A 25,831-nucleotide genomic window follows, 5' to 3' on the forward strand; every position below is an offset into this window, starting at 1 on the left:
GCAACAGGTATTGTACCGGTATCAGACCAACAAATATATGAAATGTTGGATGCCTGGTAGGGGTTACTACATATTAATTTGGAGTAATTTCAAAGGATTTTATGTGGAAAGGGAGAGGGTAAAAAATGGACAGAAAATAATATATCCGACCGAAACTGGGGCTCTGAAATAATGCAAAACAAGACATGAAGTATTTATATTTATTTTCAAAATATCTCATAATGAAAATAATAAATGCATTCAAATGACTTTAAAGTAATGTAAGAAATAAATAGACAATTAGCAACAATTACTAAAATATTATCAACAAAAACAAAAATATCAAGAAAGAACGAAAAATTCAAACTCACTGACAATACTTGTAAAGAAAATGTGTATAATAATTATGATGTATATATTTTATATGTACACAATTTGCAAATATGTAGATAGTATATACATCCTAGCACATTCAGAAAATATACAAGAATGTACATGAAATGTAACAGTTTACATTAACATAAGAAGTGTGCATGACATGTATACATGTATTTAGCTTAGTTTAAAAATTATTAACTTCTTTCATAATTATTTTTTGTTTTCAAAATTAAAATACATGCGTAAACTATAAGTATTGCTCTAACATCTTTTAAGGATTATGGAAACCATTTTGTTAAAAAAAAAAAACACATTAAATTTTGTATAGAAATGAAATATTTTTTTTTAATAAATGAATTGGAGCTGGCAAAAGATTCTGAAATTATCTATCATACATATAGTAAAAAGACGTTACAGCTGAACTAACTAACTAGTATACTATCAGAATAAAGAAACTGTGCATGCCAAAGTTTTCCGCAGCTATATTATTGTATGAATCTGATTAAGTATTTGTTTGAATTGGTTGAAGTTGGCCAAATTTCATATTGATTGGTCAGTATTTATCCAATAATCACTGTGGACCAATCAAATTGTTTGTATGCACAAACTAGCCAAAAGATAATTTGTGGATAAATTACCCAATTTTATACAATTGGCTGGCAGTACTTGAAAAGCAAATTTTAATGGTTATTAATTCCTGAATGAGGTGACAATTATTATATAGAAGTATCCCTCTATATCTGATTTGCTTTGATATGTTAAATAGTAACTGATGTTGGCAAAACTCGTGGCCCAATCCCTTTGCATTTTTGAGTTTAAAATGTTTGTTTCAAATATTGTGTTAAACATTTCAGTGATATTTTCATCGTGATAGTTGTTTTCATGAAATAAATTAAATATTATAAAATTTTACAAAGTTCTTATTTTGCGCATGAGTTTCTTTTTTCCGCTAATATAATCTTAAAAGAAAACGTGTTTTAATCTAAACCATCATGTATACACAGTATACGTAAAACAACAACAAAGAAATGCTTTTATGTTTAAATTTAGAACTTGTTAACTGCGATATAAACTGTTGAAATCGTGTCTAGCATGTTTACATAAAGTTTCTCATTTTTTATTTCAAAGAAGAATCATAAAATGAACACCTATAACTTAAATGCAAACACATCTCTTAACTGTTGTAACATCTTTCTTCACAGTAATTAACATCATGCCGAAACATTCTACAAAGCTGAGTCACAGTTTTCCACAATATAACACTTTTGTTTTCGACAAATGACCAATGTAGTTTTAATTATAGCAAAAATAATGAAGCCGCAGCACAAAGCATAGAAAATAACAAATGAAAGTAAAACATTCAAGTTAATTGTTCAAAATGTCTATACCTTCACAATAGAAATATTGTTAAAATATATTGGTCATACACATTTCTGTTGATAAAAGAAAAGACAAATTTCACATGAATTTGAATCCAAACGAAAACAAAAGGGTGCCACATTCCTTTAGACATCATTATAAAAATAATCTTTGATCAGAAAATAACAAACAGCACTGTTGAATGGATTTGTCTATTTACTATTGTTATCAGCTAAATTTGCTTTCAAAATATTTTGCAGTAAAGTTTGCTTACAATTTATACTTCGCACTGGGTGTGTTCTAATAGTTGTAACTGGTTAACTTGCGAATTGCGAACAACTGAATTAAAATAATTTTAATGTTGAGTTTTAATAATATTCATACAAAATGATGGTGATCTTGTAACTTTTAATATAAAATAATTTTAAAAAACATCAAAATTTGAGAAACAAACTTATTTTCCCATAATAGTTTTAGATTTTGAACGACCCCAAAACAACAGACTTTTTTTATTTAAAGTTGTTTTTTTCTTTGCTGAATATTTATCAATTTACATGTAGATCGAACAGGAGTATGTCAATGTTTCTTTTGCTAAAACACTTAGTAGTAATTACTCTTAATACAAAATAATGATAATTCATCACATCGAAAACAAAGAACAGAGAAAGTTTTAAACAAGTCACTCTGACAGTGAAACGCATAGATTATTGATAGATACACTGCAATCAGACACATGTAATGTCTTTTAATCATCAGCTTCAAATAATGTTTTATAGCAAATTCAAAATTTAAATATAATTTCCAAAGTACTTTATAGACATATTTTTGCCATTTTCAAGTACGGTAAAAGTAATAAAAGTCAGTTACAACTCTACCATAAACAAGAGGTCGTGGAAGGAACACCAAAGCTTGTCTGTTCTTTGTTTTCAGTCAAAAAAGGGGCATAAGTCGACAATTTTTAAAGGCAGAGTTATGGGCCTTGCTATATGTGAGGGTATTGTGTACCAAGTTTCATTTGAATATCCAAATAGCCTGCTGAAATTTGCTTGCCAACAACACCACAGCAACGTCAATACCTTGACTTTTTCTTCAAATTAATTGACCTTTTTAACATCCTACTACATGGTAAATAGACACACTTACTTCTCTATGAATTTTTAAAGCAGTTCAAGCAAGTCTAAAACAGTAAAAATTATTAGTGTTATCAATAATTTACAAATAATTAATGACGATAGGTCACGAAGCAAAACAGAGACACTGTTTTATGTTTGAGAAATGATTAATTACATACTTAAAGATTAACAGCATTTTCACAATAAGCTAATTACGAATGTATGCTCTGTTTGAAAATATATTTCATGATAATAGTAAATTTGTCCCAATACTGTTCACATGTTTACATGTACGGAAATCTTGAAGATCGTAAATATTAGCTTTTTTCAAATCTTATAAAACTGTCTCTTGCTGTAGATTAATCATGATTTATATAAACTATATATTATAATTTATATTTTTAAGCGATTTTTAAACCAGAGTGCTCCACAGCAAATGCATATGATCTGTTGCTTTTTTCAGTTGAAAAAAAGGCATTACTTGATAATTACTAGAATCAGACTTATGGGCCTTGCTATTCATGTGCGTACTGTCTCTAGGCAACACATGTACAATGTTTTGTTTGGAAATCTTAACGTTCTTTAATAAAGGTCATGGTTCAAGTTTTTTTCCACAACATTGTCCACGACAACATGTAAACATTTTTCTTTGAAATAAAGATGAGCTTAAAAGATAATACATGTGCAGCAGTAGATGGAATAATTTGATCATTATAAAATGTGATAAATATCAATGAAAGAACAAAATACTATGTATTATGTAAATAAAAAATCATGAAATCACCGTATTTTCTATTGGAGACAAAATCTACTATATATTTATATAATTACGATGATGGAGGTCTATATATACATTGGTTTCTATTTATAGAGTAGCTTTTTGGTTTGGAGGTTGGTGGGGGGGGGTATTTTGTAATTATTTTATGCACATTTTCTAAGCATATTTTCTTTATGATGTTGTAAATATAAAAAAAATAAGCATGTTTTTATCAAAACTTGGGAGAGTGGAATATTCCAAAAATACCGATTTCAAATTTGTTTTGATACTGAACATGACTGACTATACGAAAAATTATGTTGAAATGATGGCTTTCATCTTTTAAAATGTACTTCATAATATATGACAAATGAGGAAAATGACAAAATGATGTTTTCCTGAGGTATATTATTAATAAATAATGAAATCATAGAATGAGATTATTATCATTTTATGCCAATTATAACATGAAAAACATTGCAAAACTATGAATTTCTATTAAAAATCGTAACAGTTAAAATGTCATCAGGTAACCTTTATTTAATAGATGTCTCATTTTTAAGAGTTCTTACTTTTTAAATTAATCTAGCTAGACCATAAGCAAAAAAATTCCAATGATAAATATACCAGAGGAATATTGTAAATGCGAAAATGAAAAATTACAAATATTCTCTGATAATATACATGTGTTAATATGTTTTATCAGTCGGGAGCTAAGCTAATGTATTATTTTTTCAATTTAAAACAGACAAAACTATCCAATTTTTGACAAAATATTTCCACAGACCTCACAGATTATCTATAAGACACAAGTCAAAGTTGTTTCACAGTAATCAAACCTTATTTGCAATTCTTCAGTCAAACTGAACAAATTTATTTTTCAAATTGATAGATCACCAAATTTACAAAACAATCAAGTCACTGTTGACCTTCTTCAGTGTAAATAATACATACATTGACTACTAGAAAAACTAATAAAAGAAAATAATTTAAACGGCAAACAAAATTTGATACATTTTTCAAATAAAAAATATTCTTAAATTGCTTTTCTGATTGAAACTTCATTGACAAATTCGCCTGGGGTAAATTGTGAAAAATAAGAGTGAATAAAGTTGATCATTAAATCATGTGTTAAACTTTCCAATAATTTGCAATTGTTTAACTTTGCAAAAGTTTTTCAAAAAATGATTCATCGAAAAATATGTCAATTCAATTTAGGGCAATTTTTACATAGCGGCTTTGAAGTCTTTCAAAAGGGTTAAAGATGTGAATTAGGGACTATTTTATAGTGAAAGTGATTTTGAACTTAATCAAGCGCGTCTATAAATGATATTAGTCAGCGAAATCAAAGTTTCTGAAATTATTTTTCTGGCCTTTATCGAAATGCCCATCTTGAGTTGAAATCAACTGTAACTCCGAGGTACAATCAAAAAATAAAATGTCGTTAAATGTCAAAAACATTTACAAATTGTTAATACCGATCTTTAATTTATAGAAAATCGTAGAATGACTAATCCAGTTATTGAAAAGAATGTGATCATTTACATTTAAAGAAGTTGATGTTTCAATCTAACCTGTCAGAAGCAGGCTTATTAAAGTGTAAACGAATAAATGGAAAACAAATCTTACAAAAATAAGCGCCATTATAAGTTTCAGATAAATCAAATGAGAACTAGTTACAAACCACAAAAAATAAGGTCCTACTTCACTTAAAAGCTTCAAACTAAATGCAGATGTCATAGAAAAAATGCATAACAAAAAAAACATGATTACTATTAAAGGGACTCGATGATGTTTTTGGAACAAAAATTCATTTTCCCAGTAAGCCTTTGAAAACACTTATTTTATCATTATTTTACTCTATGATGTAGAAATTGCAGAAAAAAATAAATTATAGTATAAAAAAAAAGTATATTGGTTTTAGTGGGGTGCGAACGCATGCTGGTAAAGATTTTTTTTTTTTAGAAAACAGACACCACTAAGGTCTTACAAAAGTGATGTATATTTCGACCTTTAAACAATACATTGATAACATCATGTGATGATTTCAATGAACCAATCACCTAACGAATCACTCAAAGCCGTTATAAATGCTTATAAAAGTTATGGTCATCAAAAATGATATTTGAGCAAATATCAAAATTTGCTGAAGGGTTCCAACTATTGATTTATCTCAGTTTTAACACCTTTAATAATTTGCAACAATTAATTTCGACATACAAAAAAAACTTTACAAAAACACGAGCAAGTCCCTTTAAAAAGAATTTTCCATTCACTGAAAAATCTGTTTATAAATAATTAACAATACTGACGAACAATTCAGTAAGAATTTCCTGAGCGAAATAAATTCATTATATCCAATCAAGAATTTACAAAGCCACAAAAAGCTAAGTGTATAAAATGTATAATAATTATATGACATTTCAATCAAATGAACAAAAACTGAAATCACACAAGGGTAGATAACTTTGAATCCCCTCCACTACTTCCACTATCTAGCCTCGTTCTGGAACCGGATGGTCTCTGATTGGATGAATTTGATTGGAACGACGTATTTCCAACCGAAGAATTGTCCTCCATTCGAGCTTGATGCGCTTGGTTCATAACTTGCACATTTTTACGCGCGATTAGAGCCATACGGCTTTCCACAGAGTTTTGCATTTGCTGTGTTCTCATAGACGCACTAGCCGATGATGCTCTCGGTCGCATATCATTATCACCATCCCCTCCCGGCATCATACCACTGCGGTGACGATATGATAACGGCATTGCGTGAAAACTGTGACGTTGTGCTCCTGGGCTATTTATAGAATCAAAAGACTGATCGTGATTGGAGAATAATTTCTTAATATCCCTGGAGCTAGCAAATACTGGCCTTTTATGCAATGATTCCAGCGACACATATTGTCCTTTTTTCAATTTCTCCTCCTGCTCAACACTAGCAAGACAATACTGAGGCAAGTCACCAATATTCAAATATTCTGCTTGTTCGTACTCCTCAGTATTATCATGTTTCACCTCAGGCTTCGTTTCTGTTACTACCACAGGCACCGGCAGCAATCGTTTAGGTTTATGACCCTTAGAATCTTTCGATTCAGAGTTACCCTTCTTACTAGAAGGCTTGAACATGTTAGGTAGAATCTGGAACAACTTATTCCCTTTTGATTCCTTTTCCTTCCCACTTTTTTCAGGTTTTTCAGTTCTTTTTGATGAGGAAGATTTTGATGCACTAGTTTTTTCTTTAGAATCTCTTAGTATTCCCTGATTTGTTGGCGGCTGTCGCATACTCATGCTTCTTTGACCTTGGCCCTGATTTAATGCTGCTTCTGAGCCATACTGCGGTCTGTAATAATTATCATGTCCGTACATATTGTTTATTTTCTTTTCCTGAAAATAATTCACTTTCGAATCAGTCCGACTATACTTCTTCTCATTTTCATCAAACCCGTAATAGTTGCGATAATTTCTGTCCATATCGCTCCATTTCTCAAGCAACTCACCACTCAACTTTTCAAGCGGTGATTTTGGTGCCTCACTTTCATTTGCATTTCCTGTCGCCATAGGAATAGGTTCAGGAATTTCATTGATTGGCTGAAAGCTTGAAACACTAGTACTTCTACTGCTTCTATTCAAGGAGTAGAAACCCTCGTCCCCATTTGGACTAACATATATTTTTCCACTACCACTCGGGGTGCGATATTTTTGCTCACCGCCTCGTAGCAAGAAAGGGCCACTACTCACACTGTCCAATGCACTAGTATCACTTTCATCTTCCCATTGGTTAGAAGTTGCCTGTACATGATCAGGTCCTGTCCTTTGCGCACGGGCAATTGGTTGCGAGTAAAACACTTCATCATTTGTCCTTAAGCCTCTTGCAATATCACCATTGACAGTTCCCCGACTGTTCCTTAATCCTTCGTTGCCATTCAATTCAGTACTTCTAGTTCGCTGAGTTTGCCCACTTTCTACTGTTTGTTGAGAATTTCTTGGAGCTTCCAAAGTTTGCGACCTTCTTTGCGGCACTGAGTAAGTAACATTATCACTGTTTGAATTTGACGGGGGAGGTGGGGCTCTACGTAATGGCCCAGAATCACTTTCTGAAGGACCATTTTGTAAAACAGGTTTCGCTCTATCATTTCCTAAAATAGCATCCCGCTCATTTGCTAAAACATACAACTGTCGATTAATCCTGTGAAGGTCACTTTGTGAGACATTTACAAATGGTGACTCACCATTTTGATTTTGTTCTAAAGCACTGTTTTGTAACCCATTTTTAAGCACTGATTTTTCACTATTTTTTATTTTTCCCAACCCAAATCGATTAATATTCACATTCTCATTCCGCATTCCTCGATTTCCGCCAGAACTCCCCCCACCCTCTTCCTCAATAATCGTTAATTCTCGTAACTGTTCCTGCACAGAGTTATCCTGAGCTTCGATCATTCGCTGTTTCCGCTTGACCGCCCAGCTCTCGCGCACAGAGTTTGGTTTTATTGCACCATTGGGTAAAATCACTCTTTTTGCTCCACCACTGTTTGCATGATCAAAATCACTTGAACCGAAACTTGACGAAAACGGGGACGAAACTGTTCCCGTACTTGAATTAGTTCCATAACCGTCATCCGGGCTATCGTTCGGACTTGTGTGATTACTGTTTGATTTATTCGTAGCACTTTCTGGAGAAGACCCTGCGTGTAAGGGGTCAGTCTTTATGTGTAAGGGTGAAACTTTTTCACTATCCATATGCCCATTTTGGGTCGGTCTCCAAGCAGTATCCACACCATTCATATCGGCAAAATGAATATGCAAGTTTTTCTTCGACTGAATACTTGCTTTTGATCGATTAGTTTCAGTCCGTTCTTGTTTTGACTTTGCATTTGAGGTATACTGTTTCAAACTATGGTTTATTTTCTCCTGATTTTTTCTCTCTTCCTCTGTAGTCATCATAATCATCGTATCTGCTGAAGAATCACTATGATCACTCAGATTATCAATATCCAAAGGATCAAAGTTTCGAACCATCTCTTCTGTAGATTCTGGTGTTATATATTTCATCGGCGGAGACAAAATATTCGTCGGACCATTTTCTTCCTCTTCCGCATCTTTCATCCATAATCGCTCATGACTAGTCACGTTTAATCGTGTCAATGGCTTAGGTTCTGGTGTCGCGTAAGTTGGAGCATAGCTTACACTGTTTGTCGGAGCAGTGGGCAGTCTTCGTTTAACTTCCCGTTCAGTGTGAGCAATCCGAGTTACCTCCCCTTGTTTCGGGGGTCGGCTAGGCCTCGGAGGAGGAGGACGGGGTGGCGGCTCAGTATTTTCCAAATCGGCAAAACGAGTTTGCTTCTTAACTGGAATTCGTTGGCCCTCTGGCTTGTTGGTTCGAAAATTTGAAGTCCCGCTACTGTTGCCAAGGACCACCGGCCTTGCGTAAAATATGTTTGCTTTCATTGCCATTTTTCAAATAACTTTTTCATGAATCTCGTCCACTTTAACATTTCCATATCAGTGATGCCTTATATGTAGGCATATTAGCTGCAAATATAGTTCCACTGTGTGTTTTCATTATTTAGTATCCATTGTGATTTCAATGTCCGTTCCGTGGTAGCATATCAGTGCCTGAAAATAGAAAAGGACATAGAATCAGTAGAAGAAATGGAAAAAAACTGGAAAACGCATTTTAATTATGATATTATTTGCCGATTATAATACAGGAAAGTGAACACTGCCATATGGATTTTTTTACAATCTGGAGTTCATGATCCCATAAACTCCCCCCTGGATTTTCAAATATTTGACAGTTAACAGATATATTTCTCACAAAGTGCACTGAAATTTCTCTGCCGTTTCATTTGATTTTAATGTTGCAAAGAAGCAATATAAAAAAAATTAAGCAGACTACTTCTTGTTTATTTCACTATTTGAAAAAGGGGCTCTTAGATGTGAAACATGTTGAAAATACTATGACAACCTGCCCCAGCGCCATCTAGTGGGTTTAACTCCACAAATTATTACCTAAACAAAATTTGATATAAAAAGATTTATCATAAACATTAACAATACATCAAACGCGGTATGAGGTATTACTCACATGAAAAAAAATATTGAAATATCGTTTAAATAATATAATTCTCCATAAAATTCTTTGTAACTTATTCATACAAGTACATTATTCAATAATTACGGAATAATATATTTTAAATTGTAAACTACTTAAGTGTAATGGAATCACTTTGATCTGAAATTTATAGTGACACACCACATTATTTTCTTTATTTAAGAACTTTTTTATTCTCTTTTTCAGTGTTAATGCTAGAACAGTTGTATAGTCCGATGTATTACAACTCTTTATCAAATTGTTCAGGTTAATTTCTCTTCTTCTTTATTATAAACATAAATCATGAATATAATTTCATCCATGATATGATAATACAGACATTATTCATCTGAAAACTGTGCTCAAAAGTATTTTTAAGATTAATTTCAAGAAAAGAAAAGAATTATAAAGATATTAGAAAGTATTCAGCTTCTTCAAAGTATTAAATTTCATGTCAATCAGGTGAAAGTCTATATATAGACTCTGTTTAAATTGCCAGAGCTTGCATATATTGGAATTTTTAAAAATGACAAAAAATACATTTAAACATGAAGGGGTAGGGGTTATTAAAATGTTTCAGGTAAAAATATTGCGCTCTTTTTATCGTTTGTATTTTGTTTTGCATTTATTGTATGTGTTGTTCATTATTCTAAGATAAAGTGAGAAAAACACAATTAAGAGCATCATCCTATAAAAAAAATTGTGGGGGCATATATTACTTCGATCACCCTAGCATATACATAGGGCCTGCACATCAATTATTGTCTAGATATTCCCCAGCATATATAAATTCAATAATAAGAATAAATAGTAATCTTAAATGAGGCTTATTTTTAGGACAAGGTCTATAACTAGTATGTCATGGAAAGTTTTGAAAAAAAAATGCAGGTATCACAATATAAAATTCTAATATTTTAATGTCACACTATAAATACCAGTAAGAATTTTTTGGCATTGTTACAGAATATCTTCTTTAAAATTCATAATAAAGGAGTATTGCCTTCCTCCAAGGTCAAATACGGCCGATAGTAATCATTAGAGGTGAGCTCTATACAAATCTTAATAATGATTTAATTTTTGCGTATAATTATACAAGTTATATTTCATTATCACTATGAGATCTCAAATTAATGCCTTCCACAATAAATGTACCGGGTGACATGACAAAATAAATTCATTTTTGACGATATACCTCTCAGATCGGGCGTAAAATATTTTCCAAATTCCGACCCCACTGTTACTTTTATTATTATCAAATGTTTGTGAAAAAATCACAGGGATTGATTCGTTTTTCACAACACCCACAGTGAAACGTGTTTAAAGACATGTTAACTAAAGATGATGAAACGTGTTTAATGAATTGTAAACTATTGACGATATAAGGGAATATCACTTCTTGCTTTAAAAGACCAAAACAGAACTAAGGAAACTTACTATATTATGGTCCATGCTTTTAAGACTTGTTTAAAACAATGTTTATAGAAACCTTCATAGTTATTTTGGCAAACTTAAGTGCTAGTTGCTGCAAATTTTCACCTGGTACTCATTTTCAAAGGGACTCGCTCATGTTTTGGAACCAAAAATTAGTTTCCAAAATGTTTAACTGAAAACACTTATTTTATCATTTGTTACTCTATGATAACGAAATTGCAGAAAAAAATACAATGGAAGCATACAAAAATATTTTGGTTAAGATTAGAATTTTTTTAGTAAACCAACGCCTTAACCACTGGGCCACAAGGACTCATACAACAATAGATGGATATTTTAACCTTTAGCAAATACATTGGTTAACATCACGAGATAATGTCAATCAACTTATTACGCCCCAACGAATTGCTGAATCCCATTAGTAACAATATTCAAAATTGTGGTCTTCAAAGTGGATATTTGAGCAAATAACAACATTTGCTGAAGGGTTCCAGAAGTCAGTATTTTAGTTTTAACACTCCTAATGATTTGCTACACTTGTTTTCGTCATAGAGCAAAAAGTTCATTTAACAAAACAAGAGCGAGTCCCTTTAAAGTGATCACCATGGTAAATTAGTTTTAAACCAAATTGAATCATGATTATCATGCATTTAAGTTGAAAAAAACACTCATTTTTTTATATATATATTTTTATATTATTACAATAGTGCAAGTTATTTGAGCCACACTGCATTCAGTTCACTGAGCATCAATTTCTGACCGAATTTCAGCTACATTAAACGGAATTTGAGAAGAAACGTTACATTGTGTAATAAATTGTTAGGTCATAAATTCAGCGTTCCTAAATTGGCACAGGTGGACAAGTTTTATAAAACCATATATATCATTATCACTCTATTAAATCGCATCTTTGTCAAGACCGGTCCCCTTTAATCAGGTGATACATTAAAATTCAATTTCTCTTCGCGAAGTTAGTGATGTAATAGAAATTCTGCATCAACACTGCCCTGTCAAACCGTAGAGCATTCAGGTAATGTGTCATTCGATATCAGAAGTTTACCATGTTTTGCGAACGTTTTGCTGAAATTTGCCAAACTTTCCCATACACTGACAAACTTAACCAACATGTTTTCGCACCTGGGGAAAAAATTACCATCATTTTTCATGCCTGCTGCGTCAAATAAGGTCCAATTCCATCGAAACGGAATGTTTTTGACCTAATGACCAAATAAGGTGACAAATTGTTAAAATTTAACATTTTCACCCAACAAACTTTATGTTAAAATTAAAATTAAAAATTCTTAATCATTTAAGAGACGCAAAAAAAATTATAATCTGTTTTTTAAGTATTCTTAAGCTTTCATTCTCAAAACTATTTAAAAAAAAATAGATTTTTTTTTATTCAAAACAATATAAAACTGTTATATTTTAAAAACTAACTAGTATCCAAGAAGTCAAAAATCACCTTTAACACATTAACAACTTTTGGGCATAAGTCGAGAGTCTTCCAAATTCCTTAAACCACAAAAACCACAGAGTTGTTCTTCTATTACATAATTCCATGACATAGGTCACCAAAAATCCAGAAAAATGATACACTCCTACATACAAACATATGACAAACAAAAACAAGGATATCTTATTTACCAAGGGCAATAAATTGGTTAAATTTTTCTCTGATCAATCAGTAATTAATACATAAAACCGGAATCGTCTATCTTGGACAATTAATGTCACTATATCCAACTATAAATGCCGAGATACAAATATCAATAATTGAACAGGATTGTCGAACCAGACTATCCCATATGAACATGATGAACTATTCTGGTTCCTTTTAAATAACAGCTAACATTGAACAAATAATTGGGATGGTTTAGAATAAAATTTCACCAAATCCTGAGTTTAGAAATATCAAAAAGAAATATTAAGTTGGGATTTGCAAAAAATATTTGTTATATATATTTATGATGCAAATTTAATTGCAAGTGTCTATTCAGTTTTTTTAATGACACAAACTTTAAACGGCTTTAAATATTAAATAATTAGGTAAATTCTTCAAAATTTCTGTTATCACCAAATGACTATTTAATTTACATTCTTAAAAGGTTCAAGCACAATTAAAATACCTATATTGTTTCATTCTTGACATGAAAGTTATAATCATTAATATTCCACTACAAGTAATAATGTTTAAGTCAAGTACTAAATATTTCAATGACCCATATTTTAACTACCATGGTAGGCCACACCAATTTTTTTTTTGGTCTCTGGATATTGGTGAAAAAAATAGGAGCATCCTTGTTAAAATATAAACATATTATTTTCTCATTTAGTCTCAAAATAAGAGTTCAGAGTAGTTGAAAGGTAATAGATACTGTCATGGAGTACATGTGCATGTCCCAAATTTTTTTGCCTAATGTAAGTGATGGAATATTAGTCCGCAGCAAAGCAGAATTTTTAGCATTTAAGTATGAAAAAAAATGACTACGATTGTTTGTTTTACTCTAATCTTAAATGGAAAAAGCGAAGCGGCTAAAGAATTATATTTTGTGTGTAATTTTCTTAAAATGATCATAGTAAAACTGTCCAACAAAACATCAATTTAGTGACTGGCCTCATGTTCAAATAAACTCACTATTTATTTATGATGTGAAATAAAATATCAAAAGTCTTCTGTTAAAGTCTGATAAACAAAGTAACGCAGGTATTCCAAGCATGCTCTTGAGATTTGGTTCAACAGTGTTGACAAAATATAAAATATTTTACACCAAGGAATAACTTGAAACTATTCTGAAAATATAAACTTAAGCGCTTGTTGACACAATGCCTTACATTGAGTGCCACAGAAACAATTTTATGTACATTTGAAACCCTGTAAAAATGAACAAAACCATAAACATTCATTTGAGACCACTTGCATTTTTTAGAACAATATTAAAACTAGAGATTGCTTTTTTGCAAAAACGCTTGTCTCCCCTATTGTGTGGTGGTATATGAAAAAAATAAATGATTGACATGAAATTTGTAATTTTGGACTGGAGACGAACCAACAGTGAAGTTTGGTTTATTCACCCATATTAAATAGTGAATATCTAATGCATCCTTGACCTTTGACCTACTGATCTCAAATCAATAGGGGTCCTGGGTGCAAGCGTTATTTAGTTATTGAGCAATGACCTTTTCTTCACCTCAAGGTCATGGTGACCTTGACCTTTGACCTACTGATCTTAAAATCAAAAGGGTTTTAGGACCAACTAGCATACCAAGTATGACGTTCCTGGGTGCAAGCGTTTTTAGTTATTGAGCGGAAACTATTTCTTCACCTCGAGGTCACGATGACCTTGACCTTTGACCTAGTGATCTCAAAATCAATAGGGTTAAACTACTAGTCATGACCAACTTGCATACCAAGTATGAAGTTCCTGGGTGCAAGCGTTCTTTAGTTATTGAGCGGAAACTATTTCTTCACCGAAAGGTCATGGTGACCTTGACCTTTGACCTAGAGATCTCAAAATCGATAGGGTTCATCTACTAGTCATGACCAACTAGCATACCAAGTATGAAGTTCCTGGGTACAAGCGTTCTTTAGATATTGGGAATAAACCATTTATAAGCTTAAGGTCAAATACGTTTTTTTTACCTGAAGGTAACCTTGACCTTTGTTCTCAAAATCAATAGGGGTCATCAACTAGTCATGAACAACTAGCATACCAAGTATGAAGTTCCTGGACCCAAAGGATCTTTAGTTATTGAACAGAAACCGTTTCTTCACCTCAATGTCACCTTGACCTTTGACCTACTGATCTCAAAATTTATAGGAGTCATTTACTAGTCATGACCAACTAGCATACGAAGTATGAAGTTTCTAGGTGCAAGCATTCTTTAGTTATTGAGCGGAAACGAAGTGTGACGTACAGACTGACGGACTGACTGATTGACAGACAGGGCAAAAGCAATATGTCTCCCCATCAATGGGGGAAACATAAAAATGATACTTTCAATGGATTTAAACAACACTAGCTGTTTTTAAAAGAAATATTCCAAAATGAATTGCATTGAAAGATATAGGGAGGCTATTTTGTATATTTCACCAAAAACCATTTGCAACAGTCTTTCCATATGTCATGATGTGTAGTTATTTTAAGCGCCATTGTTGATTCCAAAAAGTTCCTCAAAAAAGCATGTTTTTGGTGATTATTTATTCAGTAGCGATGCTTGCTTGTGTGACTCATCTTGCATGGGGAGTGCCAGATGGGATTTTCCAGCAAAGCTAAATTCACAAGAACACAGACCCAGGCAATATAGGAACACATACCAATGCAATATGAGAACATATATCCATGCAACATGAGAACACATAACCATGCAACATGAAAACACATATCCATGCAACGTGAGAACACATACCCATGCAACATGAGAACACATATCCATGCAACATGAGAACACATATCCATGCAACATGAGAACACATACCCATGCAACATGAAAACACATATCCATGCAACGTGAGAACACATACCCATGCAACATGAGAACACATACCCATGCAACATGAGAACATATATCCATGCAACATGAGAACACATACCCATGCAACATGAGAACACATATCCCTGCAACATGAGAACACATACCCTTGCAACATGAGAACACATACCCTTGCAACATGAGAACACATACCCATGCAACATGAGAACTCATACCCATGCAATATGAGAACACATACCCATCCAACATGAGACCACATACCCACACAATGTTAGAACACATACCCATGCAACATGAGAACACATACACATGCAACATGAGAACACATACCCATCCAACATGAGACCACATACCCACACAATGTTAGAACACATACCCATGCAACATGAGAACACATATCCCTGCAACATGAAAACACATACCCATGCAACATGAGAACACATATCCCTGCAACATGAAAACACATACCCATGCAACATGAGAACACATATCCATGCAACATGAGAACACATATCCATGCAACATAAGAACACATAGCCATGCAACATGAAAACACATACCCATGCAACATGAGAACACATACCCATGCAACATGAGAACACATACCCATGCAACATAAGAACACATAGCCATGCAACATAAGAACAGTCATACCCACACAATGTAAGAACACATACCCATGCAACATAAGAACACATACCCACGCAATGTTAGAACACATACCCCTGCAACATGAGAAAACATACCAACGCAACATAAGTACACATACCCACGCAACATAAGAACACATTCCCACACAATGTAAGAACAGATTGCCCTGCGACATCAGAAAACATACCCATACCACAAAAGAAAACGCAACACCCACCCAATGTTAGAACACATACCCTTGCAACATAAGAACACATTGCCCTGCAACATCCGAAAACATACCCATGTAACATAAGAAAAAACACCAAGGCAACATAAAAACACATCCCTGCCACATAAGAACACATATTCCTGCAACATAAGAACACATCCACGCAACATAAGAACACATATCCACGCAACATAAGAACACATATCCACGCAACATAAGAACACACCCACTCAACATTAGTAACTCACCAAACACTTACACAACATCAGAAGACACACAAGAGCAACATTATAACATTGGACTTTTAAGTGGGATTTCAAAACATGATTTGAAATGATCTTATTAACAATCACTAAAAAAATGTATCTCTAAAATTAAAATTCCAGACAGGAGATAAGAAAACAAAATGGAAGCTATTAAAACGACGATTTAATGAATGCAAAGTGTGATATTGCATCAATCTTAACATTCATAGACATGATTAACATTTCCTGTCAACGATTTTCTGCATGTTACAGAGCGCACACTGTAATTTATTCATATCTTTTAATCACAACTTTCAAGGTCTTAAAACATTTCAGCAGCAAATAAAACATAACCTGACAATGCATGTTTTTGGCTATCTGAGACGCTGCATCGCATTTATGTCATTTCAGGAAGAGTGAATTTACTATACCGTAATTAAATTGACATAAATAAATGCATTAATCTTATTTTACAGACCTGAAGTTATTTTTCCCACAATATATCATTGTGTTTTATTTTCTGTTACCAACTAGACTTAAATGCATCAGTGAAGAACAGATTACATAAAATGCAATGATAAAATTAAAATCAGTCAGTAAAGGGACTCTCTCAATTGCTTTCGCACCAAATTCATTTTTTCCCATTAATGCATCGATCTGAAAACACTGATACTTTATCATAACTATTTTACTTTTTACTCTTTGATAATGTAATCGCAAAAAAAAAACACAATTAAAGTACAAAAAAATATTGGTTATATATATGGTTTTAGAACCCACACCGGTAGAGTCAAGGAAAAATAAAAAATGACAACAAAACCACACACCCACAAGGACTCATACACAAATCTAAAGATAACTTTACCATTGAGCCTTTCGTTGAAAAGCGTTACAAACACTATTTAAATCGAGGACATCACCCGCAAAGAAAATATTTCAGCCATATAGTATCTTATAGTTTTAACACTCCTAATGATAAAAGGCCATACTTGATTACGTCATGCATAAAATAAACGCATAAAAAAACATAAGGGAGTCTCTTTAAGCTTACATGAGTTCTTACAAAAGTATGGCATTTATCAAACTTATGATACTATTCAATTATACTTTTCAGAATTGTATTGAATTTTCTGGATGTCAGGGCTAAAATATCTACCTAAACATCTTTGAAATATGAAGAAAAAATTGTCAAATGTACAAAAAAATCGACCATCTAGCTAGACTGCTATCATATTATTTTCTTTAAATTTCTAAATACTTAATATTCAACGTGTTCCACAAATGAAGTAACAAAACAACCAAACAATACCAAGGAACATCCTTGCAATATAACTCTTTGTTCAAAATAATTCTCCACAGAAAATGCAAATTACACCTGATCTTTTTTTTCACACACATGCCCAGGTAAATTAATCACCTTTTATCAACAAGATATCCATCTTGACAAGCTGAAAACATAAACTGTTTAAACATCACAACAGCTGGCGTGCAAAGTGTGCTTTTTGCAAATAAACGAGGTTACCTCACAAAATTGTTGACTCATTATCCTCCATTGTATTTGCAGTTTTACAATTCAAAGCAGAATCTATATGTTAGACACATGATAAATACTTATTCACACATGATAAATATATTCGTATTATGCATGCGCTCTACGCAATAGGTTTCATTTGTTTATTTAAGCTTAAAACTAAACCATTTAAACCGCAAAGCCAGGCTGACGATTTAATTGTTTTTTAAAGCAAAAATAAATATTATCTTTCTATGTGCAGGCATATTTTGTATCAATACTGGAAAGTGTATGCACAAACCCCTTAATAACCAGCATAATTTAGAATACAACCTGTATTTACAGCCAATGAAATTGCAGATAGGCAATCAGTTACGTAGTACTATAGGCTTAACCATAAAGAATGTCAACTTTCGCGTGTGTTTAAAGGTCGCCTTCTGCATCTCATCTGATACACAATCCCTGCATCAGATTTTGCGTTGACAATGTATCAGCCATAAGGTTGTATTCTAAGACAGTTAGATGACCTATGCTCACTCCGCCCATTCTTAATCATTAAGATTTTATTTCAGGTCATCTACAAGTATTACTTATCTTATTATTAGGAGAATCAATGTGATGCTGGTTGTCTTTTTACCATTCAATAGACACCATAGTTTACAATTAATGATTACTACGGTAGCTATATGTATATCTAGAAAAATTCATATGCGTGACTGGCTAGTCGATGTTATCACGTGATATTACCAAGTCAGGTATATTGCTTAAATATTATTATTATATTATTTTTTTTTACATTTTGGTATTTTTTTTACAATTATGATATCAAAGAGTAAAACGTTTTATTAAATAATTGTCCTGAGATTCTTTACAGAAAAAAACTTTTTTGGTGCCAATCTGGTGTATAGTCCCTTTAAAGATGCACATATGAATGAACATTTGTATTAATAGGGAAAATTATATTGTGTTTCTTGGAGCAAGAATTTTATAACAGATATAATGATATTGCCAAAATTTGTAGTATTATTGTTTAAAAACTAAAATTGAATAATAAATAACTCTCTAATCTCTTTATTTTGGGGAAACATCTGAACACAAGCCAATTTACCCTTATGCGAAAACAACTGTATATATACTACTAAAAAAACATTAAACTACTAAATGAAATTTGAACGGTCAGCTTCTATGGAAAATTTCTAAATGATTAAACCTAACAATGCTGAAAACATTAAATAAGGAAAAGTTTGAAACAAAACCCGCAAAACTTATTTCAGTTAAACCTGCACTACATGATATTCGATATGAAACATGAAATACGATTAAAGTGATGTATGTTAAAAAAACATTCCACAAAAGTGAGTCATCACTCCGAAAACTTATCTTTATTACTTCACAATTCGACCTAGATATACTTTGATAAATTACGCAGAAGAATTTTACGATAAACCTGGTCTTATCAATCAGAGTTCTAAACAACATATCTATCACTGTCACTCCACTACGATACATATAAACATAAAGATTAATTCAGAATTTTGAACTTAAATTATTCCGTCATTTGTCCTCGGAACATTGAAATCTGAAGATTTACATAATAGTTTTATGAATAACAAATCATTGACATGATTCTCGTTTTTTATAATAAAAGTAAAGGTCATGACTCTTTTAATGGTTACGATAAGTATGAAATACAAGTTCAACGCAAGTACACACTGTTACTACATATACTATTTAATGCACCTAAGAACCAAAGGATACACCATTAAAGAAAATAGAGAGTGCACAATTAATACTTTCAACCCCACATTAAATAGTTAAAAAAAACATCGCTTCAAAACTGCGACACTACAGATTTTGGTAGCCTTTTAAGGCTAAAATGGCATACATTATTTTTGTGTGTAAACACTGCTAATGGCAAATGTAATCAACAGGCAAGCACAAATTTCAGCAAATATAACTCGTTGCCATTAAACACTGCTTTTGGCAAAATATTTATTTGTGGACATTCACTGCTTTTGGCAATCATCTCTGAAAGGCAAGCACAACTTTTAGCAAAATAGTTTGTTGACAAGCTTGAGAGTACTTTTGGCAAAACACCCTTCTTCTGGCAATATTATTGTGTGGTCAAAAAATGCTTTTGGCAATATCATATTGTGGTCAAGAACTGATCTTGGCAAATATCGTTTTGTGGGCAAGCATTATTCTGGCAAAAATTATTTTGTGGTCAACCAGTGCTTTTGTCAAATATCTTTTTGTTGGCAAGCATTTCAGCTGGCAAAAATCATTTTGTGGTCAACCACTGCTCTTGGCAAATATCATTTTGTGGGCAAGCATTTCTTCTTGCAAAAATCATTTTGAGGTGAACCAATACTCTTGGCAAATATCATTTTGTGGGCAAGCATTTTCTTCTGGCAAAAATCATTTTGAGGTGAACCACTGCTCTTGGCAAATATCATTTTGTGGGCAAGCATTTGTTCTGGCAAAAATCATTTTGTGGTCAACCACTGCTCTTGGCAAGTATCATTTTGTGGGCAAGCATTTCTTCTAGCAAAAATCATTTTGAGGTGAACCACTGCTCTTGGCAAATATCATTTTGTGGGCAAGCATTTCTTCTGGCAAAATTTTTTTTTGAGTGGAAGGCACTTTGTTTGTTCTTAGTATACTCATACTGTTAATGTCTTTAAAATATTTCTGCACTTCATCTGAAATGTTTGAAAGTTTTTGCACAACTATATCTCCATCAGTAAAGATTACTTTTCCATCTTTAACTGGCAGTCTTGACATTCATAGCGGGCTTAGCACCTGGTTTAAGAATTTCAACTATGATACTGAGCATGGCTGTTTAAACATGCCAACGAAGAGAGGGGGGTATGCTTATCCCTTAAATTTAGCCCTGGTTCCTTTACAATAATGAAAATAAACCCGCAATAATCCTTCTCTTTTATGACCGACCTAGGAAACACTATCACTCTTGTTGCTAAATAAGTGAAACCCTCTTTGGGTAATAAATGCAAAAATGACGAATTTTGTAGAAAATTTTACAACACTTAATTCAGTAGTCTCCTTAAGAAGCCATTTTCAATGATCGCCTTTGAAGTTTGACCTATTGTATTGGACAATACGTATTTACGATGTGGGCATTTTTCCATTTATATGACAAAAGTGACTACATGACATGTAGCCATCATTTATATAAATGTTACAAACGGTGACTGAAGGACTACATACTAAGGTCTGATTTTATGCCCTCGTCCAAAAATATTTCGCACAGACTTGAGTAGAAACTTAAGCATGCTTAAAATTCTCTACCTTAGACTTCTAAGTCAAAGTGAAGATTATTTTATTGGTGCACTTGAATATTTATGTACACAATGCATTGTAATGGATCAACAGCTATACAGGACAGGGGCGTATCTAGTCATACTCTAGTATGCCTGAGCGTACAAATAAATTTAGGTTCCCGGGTATGGCAACTGCTTAAAAGTCAAAATCAAATGTTGAGGAGGTGTTTACTGTATCATACATAAAAATTTTCACTGGCTAATGTTTGTTGTAATTTATCTAAATGTTAGCGTTCAGAATGCTTGAAAATGGTTCCTTTATAATTATGGGATCTTCAAAAGGATCTAACACTCGTTTCGCTTCCACCCAATTGAGACTTAAGTGCAGAAAGACCTTCATATGTTGACACCTAGCAAAAACGTTCAGGCGTACAAGTCAAGAAACTCCGGGTACGTACGCCCCTGAATGATTCAGCATAACTCACCTGGGTTGACAATTTTAAACATCTGCTAGAAGACAAAGCTTAATCAATGGGCTTAATTAATTACGATGAACTTGATATATATTTGTATATATATATAAATATCCAACAATATTCTTGTTTAATTGAAGGACTTTAAAGTGCCAAATCTTCAGCCAGGAGCTTACAAACTATCGCGAAGATCTACAATTGGAGATTAATTTAACCAATAATCCTTTTAAATTAAGCATTCCGATGAGGTTTTATTCAAATATCTTTAACTGTTCTGCACACATTCACAATAAAATATTGAATTTTTATATCACAGTTATTGTAAGAACTATTTTCAACACAGTTAAAGAAATACCCCCTCCAAACTTTCTGTGTTTAAATAAAACAAGTTCTTTATTCCTTAATTTAGTTAAAGTTTTTCTTTTTCAACAACTGTTCATTTTACCTGCTGTTAAAATAACAGGACTGTTAGAAATAAGTGTAAAAGTGGAGCTTTAATATCTAAGTTTATATCTAAGTTTTGCAATATAAGATTTTTTTTGTATCATGTTTGAAAAAACAAAACACATGTCTGACACGTTTCTAAACATATACTTACTTTTATACTAAGTTAAAATTAAAGTAAATCTACTTTAGAAAGTGTAAAAAAATAGTTCTAAAACATTTAATAAGAAAGTGCTAAGTAATATAAAAAATGTTGAAATAAAATCACACTTTTTCAAAGAAAGTAACGAATCTTCAGCACAAAAAAGAACCTAGTTTGGGCATTGTTTTTTGGTCTAATTACTGTAGCAAAATTTATAGGTTACACATGTATAATATATTCCCCTCCCCCCACATATATTCCATTCAAAATATATTGTCAATTAAGCATTTTTACAATACTATTTGAGCACTTTCATTAAAGTACTATGGTACAATTATTTTATCCCAGGGTTTTTATAATAAGTCGAACATTTTTTTTTAACAAAAGGCTATGATCGTGGATTTGATGTTTTTGAAGTTAAAATCTGAGATAGGCTTTACTTTAAGCCAGGCATCATTTTCTCGTTCATTTTAAACTCATCAATCATACTTTATTGAACTATGAATAAAATTTTGAGGGGGGAAACAGGCTATAATATTTATCATATATTTAATGCTATCAAGGAACGATTTAAAATAAATTATTTTTAATTGCATCACTTAGGTACTCTGTTCGAAGCATTCGAAGCATTCATAGAGAAATGTGATAACACGTATAAAGCTATAAATATTATATATTATTTGAGTTAAGTTATTAATATTTCTTTGACAATAATGGCATACTTAAAATTATTTCATAGCCATTAACTTTTCATGATATAAACACATAAAATGCATATTTTTTATCTACTTTTGCATTCTTGAAATATTATCAAATTTCCTAATTGATTTTAATGCTCTTGAAATAGTTCACATTTTTAGCTCTAAAATGCCAACGGCTCTTGCAAATAGTTCACACTTTCAGCTCTAAAATGCCAATTTATTATGGATTTTTTTTATGTTTCTGACTATAATATGGACAATTTAAAAGCTGTTTTTGAATGACAAAAATCATTATAATTGGTAGAACTATCATAATCCTATTTCCGTAATACAAAATGCAAAGAGAACGTACACTTTGCAAAACAAATCTAAAACCTTGCAATTTGATACCTTCAAAGGACAGGAAATAGAATTATTACAATTAATCCTCAATTTACATAAAAAATAAAATTAGACATCGTAAATAATCCTGACGTTTTTCACCTTAGTTCAATTGGCAGAGCATTTTTTTCTCAGCAAGGCTCCCCGGGCTCGATTACAAGCCTGGATGCATGTGAGTTAAGCTAGTTGTCACCAAGTCAGAACTGTATTACCCCACCTTCCCCCACCCCCTCCCCAGTGTATATAATCTGGATTCTCGCAATACCATCATTGTGTGTAACTTCAAGTCTTAAAGAGTTGACTTAACAAGTATACATAACTCACTGTTGCCAGAAATTAGGAACCAAAACCTTCTACATTTTGATGTTGCTAAATTGAATCTGCTGGCATAAACCCTACGAATTATAATGATGTAATGAATTGTTACAAAATTATTGCCAATTTCACAAAAAAATAAGTTAAAATTAAATATCATATAGATTCGTAAAATTTAAATGAGATAAACATCCACATGGGCCAGACATTTGAAACAATAAATTTCCGTTATCTCAACAACTTTATCATAATTGCGATCAAATCTCCAATTGATAAGATTAAAGCCATTGTGTAGTTGTAATACACAGATAACTTAATTGCTTAAAAAACGGTCCGATACTTTGTATTTCAAATACGAAAATATTTTTGATAACAATCAAAACAATGTGTGCAAGACATTTATAAAAAAAATAGCATAACTCGCAAAAATGTTATGCATTACAGACAACACGTCAGGCAGATATAATTTGAAGGTAAAAAAAATCTAAAAAATACTGTCTTTATTCTGTGATTTTTCCACCATTTTTTGTAACAGGTCGGGGGCTTTATGATCGGTGTAAAATACATCATTTTGACTAAAATTGGGAATCCAATTTTGTCTAGAAAGGAACAAGAACTCTGTAAGAAGATAACAGAATGTCATAAAATTTACTTTAAAATACACAAACTTATCCGCAAACTTTTGTTTTCGAGTTGATTTGCTCACAATTTACTCTGTAAAGTAAAGAATTAAATAAGATACTTCATATAGTTTTTTTTTAACTCCCAAAATTAACACACCAAACATTAATCCCAATTTACCATTTCCATATAAGTAAAATCCTTGTTCTTCAGAGTAGCTGGTGTCCTGTACATGTCAATGGGCCAATGAAACTTCACTAACTATTCCCTCCAGAAATTCGGCACCACTGTTTTTCTCATTAAATTCAGTATTTTTATCCAATAATACTTTATTTCTCTTGTTTTCTGCCAGATGTTTTCTACCTGATTTTCTGGTTTTTCATTTACCTATAAACATAAAATGCACGTCTATATGCATGAAAATAATCACCACCGAGAAATGTTCTACCTCCAGTAAAACAGACGTCCAATAAAACGCAATAAATCCGGATGGTCTGTTTACTTCCTACACTAAATAATCCATTTCTTATATTTATTTCTCTTTCAAGTATTTAATTTCCTAACTGTTATCATTTTTTGCTATGGTTTAAGTGTGTTCCCAGTTTTGAACAAATAACCAATCCTTTTAAATATCACCACGCTGTGAAAAACAAGAAATACACTGAATATAGACACAAACACAACTATCAATAAACCGTTAAAAGGACAACATGGTAACACAGTCACAATCCATCCATCTATCCTTTTCAACTTGCGAAAATGTCCAACAACTACGAAATACCTTTCACAATGTACAGTGATAGGCGACACATCTATAACATTGTGGCTACCTACGGCTCATTCAAGTATTAAAGAAGTTCTGTTGGTAGTTTGTATTGGTAAAGCGGCAAACACATACCTTTGCCATGTTTAAACGCTGTTTATAAACGCCATCTAAATTGATCACAAATGTAGCAAATATTCAAAATTTAAACATCATTTTATGGAGATATTTATTCATTTACAATAAATTACAATCTGTTTTTTTGTAAAACATGATAAGTTCAAAAGATGAATTCAATTTAATGACAGAAAAAACAACTAAACATGTTTTCAAATCTACATTAGCTGATTTTAATTTCAGTGATCTTTTGGAGTATTGGAAATTTCGATAACTTCAAATGGTTTAAAATTTGCTTATTTGACCTAATACAGCTAACTTTAAAATATTGTTATATGACATTAGAAAGGCTGGGTGTAAACTTGGCTA

At 32.2% G+C, this 25,831-nt stretch overlaps 1 protein-coding gene across 6 annotated transcripts in view; it reads right to left on the reverse strand.

Moving 5' to 3' along the window:
- Window positions 1-206: 206 nt before the first annotated feature.
- Window positions 207-25,831, reverse strand: part of LOC128202708 (uncharacterized) — a 53,418-nt gene continuing 27,793 nt past the window's right edge. For 4 of the 6 annotated variants that reach the window (XM_052903775.1, XM_052903778.1, XM_052903776.1 and 1 more), the window contains exon 6: window positions 207-9,204. In XM_052903775.1, coding sequence (XP_052759735.1) covers window positions 6,034-9,042 — 3,009 coding nt within the window. In that variant the 5' untranslated portion in view covers window positions 9,043-9,204 and the 3' untranslated portion in view covers window positions 207-6,033. Of the gene's footprint in view, window positions 9,205-24,762; window positions 25,379-25,831 lie in introns of those variants that run through there. The other 2 variants (XM_052903780.1, XM_052903777.1) reach the window with 2 other exon arrangements.

Source organism: Mya arenaria, chromosome 9 (genome assembly GCF_026914265.1).
Source record: "Mya arenaria isolate MELC-2E11 chromosome 9, ASM2691426v1".
NCBI lineage: Eukaryota > Metazoa > Mollusca > Bivalvia > Myida > Myidae > Mya > Mya arenaria.